This window comes from Diabrotica virgifera, chromosome 3 (genome assembly GCF_917563875.1).
Source record: "Diabrotica virgifera virgifera chromosome 3, PGI_DIABVI_V3a".
Lineage (NCBI taxonomy): Eukaryota > Metazoa > Arthropoda > Insecta > Coleoptera > Chrysomelidae > Diabrotica > Diabrotica virgifera.
Genome location: NC_065445.1, coordinates 229,206,264 through 229,217,770, shown reverse-complemented (window position 1 = coordinate 229,217,770; position 11,507 = coordinate 229,206,264). Strand labels below are relative to the sequence as shown.

The 11,507-nt window shown below is 34.7% G+C and overlaps 1 protein-coding gene across 1 annotated transcript; it reads right to left on the bottom strand.

The window, feature by feature from the left end:
• Nucleotides 1-2,049: 2,049 nt before the first annotated feature.
• Nucleotides 2,050-2,469, bottom strand: LOC126882701 (transcription initiation factor TFIID subunit 7-like). Its single transcript, XM_050647679.1, has one exon. The coding sequence runs from the start codon at nucleotides 2,467-2,469 to the stop codon at nucleotides 2,050-2,052; it is 420 nt and encodes a 139-aa protein (XP_050503636.1).
• Nucleotides 2,470-11,507: the final 9,038 nt, after the last annotated feature.

The window sequence follows — 11,507 nt, the reverse complement described above, 5'->3', positions numbered from 1 at the left end:
CCATATGACTTGCAAATTGTAGAAGTCTTGGAGGCGTTTACATGGGGATGTACCAGTAAGTTTTCAATTTAAAAATCTTTTAGTAATTTTTGATATTTTTCAATATTAATTATTTGCTATTAGGATTGAAAACTTGCTTCGTCTTTGTACGGCCAGATGGCGCTAGCCACCTATTACCATTATTTTGGCTGCAATATTTGGGAAAACATTTCGATGCATTTTAATTGGATTAAGTAGAACAGTGCCTACGTTCCTTCTGATGACGCTCCAATAAGAGCAGAAAACTGCAGTTAAAGGGACTGGCTGCACTCCTTATTCTAATTAAAAAGTAAGATTGTTTTTCCTTCGTATTGCAGCCGAATAAATAAAAATGGTACACACACATTTTTATTTTATTTTCTTATTACTCAGTAGAGTAACTATGGTGCATCTTTCAGTTCCTAGCCAGCTGCAGACGGGGGATTTGAATTGCAAAGTTTAGAATTCCTTCCCTATCGTCTTTACTGCAGCATCCATATGACTTGCAAATTGTAGAAGTCTTGGAGGCGTTTACATGGGGATGTACCAGTAAGTTTTCAATTTAAAAATCTTTTAGTAATTTTTGATATTTTTCAATATTAATTATTTGCTATTAGGATTGAAAACTTGCTTCGTCTTTGTACGGCCAGATGGCGCTAGCCACCTATTACCATTATTTTGGCTGCAATATTTGGGAAAACATTTCGATGCATTTTAATTGGATTAAGGAGAACAGTGCCTACGTTCCTTCTGATGACGCTCCAATAAGAGCAGAAAACTGCAGTTAAAGGGACTGGCTGCACTCCTTATTCTAATTAAAAAGTAAGATTGTTTTTCCTTCGTATTGCAGCCGAATAAATAAAAATGGTACACACACATTTTTATTTTATTTTCTTATTACTCAGTAGAGTAACTATGGTGCATCTTTCAGTTCCTAGCCAGCTGCAGACGGGGGATTTGAATTGCAAAGTTTAGAATTCCTTCCCTATCGTCTTTACTGCAGCATCCATATGACTTGCAAATTGTAGAAGTCTTGGAGGCGTTTACATGGGGATGTACCAGTAAGTTTTCAATTTAAAAATCTTTTAGTAATTTTTGATATTTTTCAATATTAATTATTTGCTATTAGGATTGAAAACTTGCTTCGTCGTTGTATTTTGTGTTTGTGTGTTTTTATGTAAAATGTATTACTAATTTTCTTTCTTTATTTGTTGCATTTACATAAAAAAGTACTAAAAAATTGTTTCAAAAATGTTGCATGTTATGTGGTTGTTTTTTTTTGTAAAATGTATTACTAATAAATTATTTTTATTTCTATATTTGCTACATTGTTACATTGATTACCGGATTGATAATCAGTAATCGTCAATTGTCAATTCAGTCATGGCTTACTTAAAAGTTAGATAAATTTAGACACCTAAAATAATTTGCTCTGAAAAATGAAAATGTCTCGAAAACTAATAAATTTGGACATAAGGAATGTTATATAAAAATTAAAGTACGGTAATGTTACTTTTTAATAATGATATAAAATACAGGGAGTTCCATTTAACATTACATACTGAGAAAATAATGTACCTGCGTTTTGACTCACCCTGTATTTGATATAAAGAAAATTAGCAATGTCAACAGTTCTTGAAAATTTTGACAATAAATAAAAAGATATGGCATGAATAAACCATTGCTGTTGTGCTTATTTTTATCTATACAGGGAGTTGAACTTGTTGCAATTTTCATACAAAATTGGTTATAACTTTGTAAATACCCTGTATAACATAACAAACCTTTATATTTTTGTGATGGAGAAGTTAACAGGATTTCGAATATAAAATAGAATATAGGGTGTTTCATTTAAAAAAACGAAGTTTGATCTGCCACTGTGTTATCGAACACCCTATAACATTCTAACTAATTTTGTAATGTGAAGCTCAAAGGTGGCTAAAATTGTTGTTATTAACTTTTATTGCTATCTTATTACTATAGCGGATCTATTGAGCTTTACCCCACTAATCAATCACCCTGTATAAAGAATTAAATACACAGAAAAATATTTGTCTTGTAACTAACCGCTTCCAGATCAGCTCGTAAGAGATGGTATAATTCCTTTGAAAGGCTCTCTGTTTCAAACGCTGATTCTTTGTTACATAAAGTTTTTCTAAACCTCTTAGTTTTCACATTCTTTAATGGCGGGCAAATTCCATGTGGAGTTTCAGCTTTCTTTTTGGTACTTTCTTCACCACTACAATCTGCTAAGTAGCATATATCTGCACTTTTATACAGTAAGCTTTTATTGTTATCTATATTAGTTTTCTGAGATTCTATGATGGTGGGTAACTTGTGTAGATTTCCAAACAATTTCTTACGGTTCAGATCTACTGATACTTTATTATCTACTGGATCTACAGATATCTTCATAGATTTCTTTATTTTCTCTGGTTTGAAATGAAGCATGGTTCGCACCTGTCGAGCTTCTTCCTAAAAGTTTGAATAAGTATTTTCAGTAGACATTATCCAAAATAGACTACTGTATAGAAGAAACATACCAATCAATATTATACAAGCCATCGAGAACATCTACTTTCATAATCGAATACAGGCAAAGATAAATGGAAAACTAACGCAGCTTATACCAGTACAAAGCGGAGTCAGACAAGGTGACTCGTTAAGCCCACTGCTCTTTAATATAATAATGGACGAAATAATAGAAGCAGTACGTAAAGGTCATGGTTACAGAATGGGGAACAAAGAAATCCGAATATTATGTTATGCAGACGACGCCGCATTAATCGCCGAGACAGAAGACGATCTTCAAAGATTAACACACATCTTCAATACAACAGCCAAGAAATACAATGTGATAATATCAGCAGAAAAAACCAAATATATGACAACATCTAAATACCCACTACGATGTAAAATCGAAATTGATGGGAAAGTAATAAAGCAGGAAACACGGTTTAGATGTCTGGGAATAGATATAACCAGTTACGGAGATGTTGAAGAAGAAGGACGACAACAAAGCTTAAAAGCAAGTAAAGCGGCGGGATCTCTTAATGACACAATCTGGAAGTACAAACACCTAAGACAAGACACAAAAGCAAGACTCTATAAAGCAGCAATTAGACCTATATTGACATACACGGCGGAGACAAGACCTGACATATTTAAAACGAGACGACGCGACTACTAGAAACAACAGAGATGAAAATACTCCGATGAATATCAGGGAATAGACTGTTGGATAGGGAGAGAAGCGAAAACATAAGAAGATCATGCAATGTAGAAGACATAAATGGATGATGGATGGGTGACAAAACGGAAACAGGAGTGGAACGAACACATTAGTAGAATGGTAGAGGATAGGATAGTACGAATAGCACGAGATAAGTCACCAAATGGATTAAGAAGTATAGGCAGACCAAGAAAAAGATGATGCGATAACTTAAACAATTTAGGAGGCTAATATTGAAGAAGAAACAGGCTTTAGAATAGAATAGAACTATGCTTTATTGTCACTGAAAATTATACAATTTTATGGACAAAGCTTAACATAGAGTCACGAAAAAGATATACATAACAATAACAAATACAATTTTATAAAATTAGATAAATCGTCAATAAAAAAAATATAAACAAGTTTAAAAAGTGAAGTAAAAAAACAAAAACCAATATATTGCAAAATTACTATAAATTGCAAAATTGAACATACAACATAATATAATAAAACACAAACAAAGGAACTAATAAGTTTAAGCTGCTGTATGTGACACCCAAATATAGATAAATACACTTTAGTTACTTGTACATTACTGTGATTTCTTAGTCATTAAGAAACTTTTCTACTGAATAATAATGGTCTTTTAGATAAATGAGCTTTTGTCATTTTACGGAACTTGAGAAAGGATGTTGCAGATTTGAGTTGTAAAGGGAGATGGTTGTATAATTTTTTTACGGAATATAGTATAGATTTCTTTACTCAGAAGACGGGATCGGTAAATAGACATCAAAAGTTGAATTTCTGGTGGAGTAGTCATGATGAGGCCTTGCTGGAAAGACATGCATGTGTTTACGAATTAAGCAAACGGTTTCTAAAATATACAAAGATGGAAGGGTTAAAATTTCGTGATCTTTAAAGTAACTTCTGCAATGGGTTGTTCTTCTGAGGCCAAACAGATATCTTATTGCTCTTTTTTGTAATTTGAAAATAACATCAAATTGGGCAGCTGTACTAGACCCCCAAAAAGGAAGACCATATCGAAGATGAGACTCGAATAAAGAAAAATATGTTATTTTAGAAGATGCTAAATTGAGTTCCTTCGAAACAGATCTTATTATGGCATAGCAGGCTGAGGCGAGTTTCTTACTTAACAAATCGATATGAAGGGACCATTTGAGGTTGCTGTCTAAAAGAATACCAAGAAATTTTACAGAATCAACGGTAGAGATCTGGCTGCTATTCACAAGCAGGGGTTGAAGAGCACCTTTATATGATAATGCTACCGTTTTATCCACGTTAAAGGAGAGTAAATTAGAGTCATACCAGGTTTTTATCGTAAGAAGATCAGAAGTTATAGTTGCATGAAGAGTTGCAATAGTTGAGTTGCTCCAAGTGATACTGGTATCATCAGCAAAAAGAAAAATTTTTCCATCGATTTTTAAATTAGTGATGTCATTTATAAAGATAAGGAAAAGTAGAGGACCCAATACTGAACCTTGTGGTACTCCACATACAATGTTTTTGAGACTAGAATGAGTATCATTTGCTCTAACCAGTTGTTTCCTATTATCTAAGTAAGATTTGAACCAGTTCAAAGAAATACCTCGAATTCCATAGAAATTATAAGTTTTTTAATCAAAATGTTGTGATTTACACAATCAAAAGCTTTGGAATAGTCACAGAAAACAGTGGCAGTATAAAGATTATTGTTTAGTGCTTGGTAAACCTCGTGAAGTACAGAAAACATGGCATCAGTTGTACATTTATTAGTTAAGAAGCCGAACTGATTTTGTGATAAAAAATTGTTATCAAAGAGAAAGGACATAAGTCGGGTTTTTATGAGCCTCTCAATAATTTTGGAGAGTGCCGGTAGTAGGGCAATAGGTCTATAGTTGCAGGCATTAGATTTTTCGCCACCTTTATGAAGAGGAATAATAATGGCTGTCTTTAGGCACTCTGGAAATTTACCGTTTTCAAAGGAATCATTAATTAGTGACACGAGGAGTTCTAACACATTATCTGTGAGATTTGAGAAGATTTTTATGGATAGTCCATCAGTACTACAAGATGATTTGCTTTTGATACTATTGATCGTTTGGATCAATTCAGATTTATAGATTGGTCTTATAAAGAATGAATTCGAGACAATTTCTGAATTAGGGAGATAGGAAATGGGATCTTGTTGAGACTGAATAGTTGATGTTATATTTTTACTCACGTTAATGAAGTATTCGTTTAGATTTTCAGGGTTTGGAAGGGCAAATGTTTGAGCTGCGTGGGTTTTATTTCGAAGATCGTTTATTATGGACCAAGTTTCTTTTGCAACACTTTTGGAGCTTCCCAGACGATTTTGATAGTAGGCTTTTTTAGCTGATTTGATGAGTTTTAGGTATGTGACTCTGTAATTGGTGATATATTGAGTGACAGAGACGTTGGTAGTAAATTTGTTGATATAAAGTAGTGAACGCATATTTTTTGCTGATATGCGGATACCTTTGGTAGTCCAGGGTTTGCGACGTTTTGGCTTAATCGTAATTAAAGGAAATGCCTTATTGAAGATACAGACAAGCTTCTCCAAAAAATCACTGAAATTATAGTCCACGTCCGTAGAAGGAAAATGCCAGTCAGAAGTTAAACAAAAATTTTGGAATTTATGAAAATTCCGAGCGGAAAAAATCCTACCTAAACGTCGGGTTTTCGAGGAGGGTTTGCTGAAGATGTTAAATTTCGTATATACTACCTCATGATCCTATAGTTCCGCATTAATAACTGTAGAGCAGACATCAAGGGGTGAGAAATCGGAGACAATATAATCAATTATGGTAGATGTAGTTTTTGTAATCCTTGTAGGAGAATTAACGTGCATTGAGAGACCATATGATTCAAATATGTTGACCAAGAACATTTGGGTAGCACAAGCAGCAGCATAATTTATGTTGAAGTCTCCGCATAGAATTTTTCTGCTTTTTAAAGCCTACATACAAGAAGGAAGAAGAAGAAGACTAATGGAAGCGAACATGTGTGTTTATGCATTAAATAGGTTATTAACATATGAAAATAAATAAATCCATATCAAGGGGTGCCAAACTAAGAAGATACAGAACGGTTATTAGGCCATAGCTGTAACTTATGCAGCAGACATGGACATCAGATAAAAAGCAACAAGAAATGCTGAAGAGGAGAGGGATTGACGGAAGAAACCTAAAAATAATAGCTAACCAGTATTGAAATCAATCAGCGGTGCTCCGAATAGATAAAGAATATACAGATCAGGTCAAAATCTTAAGGGGAGTGAGACGGGTGCATAATTTCACCGCTGATATTCAATCTGTACTCAACACATTTTTAATGTTGTTCTGAAGCTATTTTCTTGTGGAATTTTTGCAATTAACTAGTTTTGATGGGAAATAAGCCACAATTAATTTGACTAAAAAATGGTTTTATTAACGTTTCGACGCCCAAATCGGGTGTCGTTGTCAAAATACAAAAAATATTATATTCAACACATTTTTGTATAGGTTCTACAAGATATTGATGAAGCCTTCTCATTAAATGGAGTCAAGCTCAGTAACCTGCGGTATGCAATGATACAATGGTGTTTTCCAATACCATAGAAGGGCTGCAAATCTTAATGAGCAAAATAACGGAAACAAGTAGAACATACCTATATGGACCGCATATAAATACCAGCAGAACCAAGCTAATGATCGCCAGCAAGGAAAACATAAGTGGAGCAAACCTGTATGTGAACCAAATGAGAATTGAACGTGTCTCACAATAAAACTACTTGGTAACTGTAATCAATGAGTCATGAGAAAATACCCAAGAGATTAGATGTCGCATCGGAAAGACAAAAAGTACATTCTTGACTATGAGCTGTGTTCAAGGGCCATGACTTCACCCTAGAAACAAAAATAAGGCTCCTTTAAATGTTACGTGTACTCAGTGCTTCTATACGGAGTAGAAACGTAGACATTGAAGGTGGAAACTCTATTAAAACTTCAGGCTTTTGAGCTTTGGTTGTACAGAAGGATCCTGAAGATACCATGGACAGACAAAGTCGCCAATGAAGAAGTGCTTCGGAGGATGAACTCAACCGCAGATTTGGTCAACATCGTGAAGGGTCGTAAGCTGCGCAGTACTTGGGACATATAATGAGAAAGCAAGGCAGATATATGAGCTACTCCGATGCATTTTGCAAGGTAAAATTGAAGGAAAAAGGGTCACACGACGAAGAAGAATATCCTGGCTCTCATCTAACCTGAGAGCATGGTATAAAGACCTCAACACATTCAACTATTCCGTATAGCAACCAACAAAATCATCATAGCCAGAATGATTGCCAACGTTCGGAACGGACAGGCATCCTAAGAAGAAGAACAAGAAATTAATGGTGCAGATATGGGAACCAAAAGTACTAAGGAAAATGAAGAACGGCGGCTGGATCAGAAAGACAAATATAAAGAAATTTCGTTCGTTGCAATCCGTAACTGCACGCCGGGGTTTGTCCTGCGGTTGGGTCAGAGAGAGCAGCATATGTGCCTCCTGATGATGAGAGACTAATAAGTTTCGAAACCGGTAGAGGTGCTTGCTGCACTCTTTGATTGAACTAGAATATATTGCGGCTGTAGTTTCGTGTTGCAACGAAATTGAAAATGGTTATTCATTTTTTGATACCTAAAGAAAGATCTGAGCGAGAGTTATACAGAGTTGGGATAAAGTATGGAAGCAAGCAAATATCTTTGAAACGAAAAGAACAATATTTATGAAACTTTGCATGCAAGTACAGTGACGCAAAAGACATTTGATGCCATATTTTTTGTTACTACTCCACTACCGGTTTTACCGGAAATACCCTTAACTTATTTACTTTAAATGGGACACCCTGTATATTTTTGCAGCTTTTAAAAGAACTTGTTATTTTAATTCATACATACCAAGTTTGGAAGAAAAAACTATTAAAACAAGAAATAAATCTCTTTACAGTTAAAAAATAGGTTAATTTATTTACGTTAGACCAATGATATTAAAAATAAAAAAAATAATTTCAAATGTTGAAAATGTTTGCTGTTCACCTCCTGATAACGTTCAAGCCTGTAAATAAATTCGTGAGTCACTTTTTGCAAGATTTCTCCACGTATTAGTTCACATTCATCAATTATTATTATTTGTCTCAAATCCTGCAAGCATGTTGGTCGCCTAACGTAAACACGTAATTTTAGATAACCCAAAGAAAAAAATCTAACGGGTTGAGGTCCGGAGAACGAGTGGGCCACTCTATGAATCCTCTACGTCCACTTCCAAAAAATGAAAATTCACCATAACCTGTTATCAGTAATATTTCAATACGATCTTTTCCACTTAAATGAACCATTTTTAATACAACTTATTTCTATCAATTAGTTCAGTAACAGTTTTACCTACTATACTAAATTCAAAAAATCATGCAGTGCATGTAAACAACAATTTTAATCTACAGTATAGATCAGTGATACTCAACCTGCGACCAGCGGGCCGCATGCGGCCCGAAGGCTAACTAAAGGGCCCTGTGATCAAATTATCTGTCAAATTTCACTGGTTTTTCAAATTATTTGATAGTGTGCCGATGTGTTTGAGGCGTGTTTGGGCGTGAGGTAGACAATTTAATGACTTTAATTTCAAATTATATTAAAATTTGTATGAACTCTTTAAAAAGCAGGGTATTATTAACTGTTAATAATAAATTATTAAAGTTAATGAACAAATACTCATTTTAAAAATAAGCATTATCTATTTACTGCATTACATTGCAACGACCCATTTATTAATCACAAGAAAAATTCAGGTCCGGATTAACAAAAAAAAATTAAAATAATTGTGAAACAACACTCTATAATAAAATTTTCAAAATTCGTCTGAACATTTGAAAAAAGCACAAAAAACTCAGTTTAATTGCTCGCTTCAATTTTTTGCGCAGATAATTTTTATGACATTAATTTTGAAATTATATCGAAATTTTTGTTTTGAAAGTTGGAGTTCTTAAAAATTTCGACATAATTTCAAAATTAAAGTCATTGAATTGTCTGCGAAAAAAATGGAAGCTCCATTAAAGCTCTTTTCAAATATGCAAACGCATTTTGAAAATTTCAATATACAGGATGTTGTTTCAAGGTCACAATGGATTTATAATTTTGATTAATCCGCCCCTGGATTTTTCTTGTGATTAGTAGTTGGGTGGTTTGGGTTCTAAATGTGACATATGCGTGACATATGGTACTAGGTACCAAATATCAAAAAAATATACAGGTGGTTCTAAAAGTTATGGGTCCAGAAAGAAATGGGCAAAATCGATAAATCACCTTGTAACTCGGTTATAAACTCGGTGGAGCAATAAATTTAGTATGTCTAGAGCCGCCTCATTTACCTCTATTCACCATTCAAGCATTTCCGTTTCCCAATGAAACAACCTATATACTACTTTGTCATCTTGATTGAGGCCCGCAAGCTGTGGCAATAGCTACTGTGGCCCAGGAAAGAAAAAGGTTGAGTATCGCTGGTATAGATCATCATCATCATCTTGGTGCTACAGCCCTTAGAGGGCCTCGACCTTCTCAAGCTTTCTACGCCATTCTGTTCTGTCCCTTGCTTGCATTTTCCAGTTGCCGACTCCGATCTTCTCGGCATCCTGTGTTACCCCGTCCATCCACCTCAGCTTTGGTCTACCCCGTCTTCTCCGGGTCTGGTCTACCGCTGGTATAGATGGTACTCGTTTATTTCCTATTACGTTGTATTAATACAAAAAATTATCTACAGACACTTTTTAACAAATTTTCTCTACCAAATTTGGTATGTATGAATTAAAAATAACAAGTTCTTTTAAAATCTGCAAAAATATATAGGGTGTCCCATTTAAATTAAATAAGTTAGGGGACTTAGCGGTGAAACCGGAAATGGAATAGTAACAAAAAATATGGCAACAGATGTCTTTTGCGTCACTGTACTTGCATGCAAAGTTTCATAAATATTGTTCTTTTCGTTTCAAAGATATTTGCTTGGTTCCATAGTTTATCCCAACCCAGTATATGAGGAGCCCAGAATACAAGGAGTAATAAGAACCAACGAATAAGATGGCTAGAACACATACAGAGTATGCGAGAGGAAGCCCTACCGAAAATGCTACCTACTGTCAAGATAATGCAATTACCTAGCAGTGGCAGCGCAAGATCATAATTTTATGTGGGCAAGCTACATTTTGCGAGGCCCTCTGCTCGCATATAGAGACATTTAAAATAAAAAACATGCGTCATTTTCATTATTAAACTTTTATTCATGCAAACTATTCTAGTCAAACTTACAACAAACCTAAAAATATTTAAGATATTAAGACCAGCCAACGTTAAAAAACAGTTTAATTTATAGTATATTACAGGGGTGGCCAAGTACCTTGCTAGTCCGAGCCATTTTTAAAAATTTGAAATTTTTCGCGAGCCGCAAGTAAACAATTATTTAAAAAGTGTAAAAAAGGTATTTAATTTTTCCTCTTACGGTTTGGATTTTACGAATCGTTGTTTCAATTATTACAAGCAGCCTTTACTAATTCAGGATACACCGATTCTTCATTATCCTTCCATCTTTTTCCGGGACGGCCTACTGATCTTCTACCGTCTCTTAAAAAACAATGTCTATAACACTCTGTCTTCATCTGATCTTACCATATGACCTGCCCATCTTATCTTAGCTTTTATATCTCTGACGATGTGTTTAGTACCATACACAGTCACCAATTCAGCTTTGCGGCTCCTTCTCCACTCTCCTGTCAATCCATCTCTTTGACAGCCAAATATCATTCTGAGAACTTTCCTTTCAAACACCAGCAACTTCCAGCAACTTTAACTTCCATATGTAACAATTGGGCGAATAATTGGCATGTACAGTCTTAATCTTCCTTCTTTTTAGAAGCTTATCTACCACATCTAGAGAGCCACAAATAATGTTTCAAAGAACCACATGCGGCTCGCGAGCCACAGTTTGGCCACCCCTGGTATATTAAGTATGGAGAACGGTAAGGGTTTTCTACCGATCGAAGACAATTGTTTGGAGGAGGAGCGGTGCGACGACTCCAATTATTGTCTGAGATCGGTTACCCTTAACGTTCGACATGCTTATAACGTTTTTTGCACGATTGTTACCATTATAAATAATAAAATTAAACATTTTCGTCATATTGACTAGTTTCATTCATTTTATCAAGATACTTTGGTTGTTAGGTAGTAACTAGGGTGCATAACAACAA

Excerpts from the sequence above, each read along its gene's own strand:
- LOC126882701 (XM_050647679.1), bottom strand. The coding sequence starts at position 2,469 with ATGCTTCATTTCAAACCAGAGAAAATAAAGAAATCTATGAAGATATCT.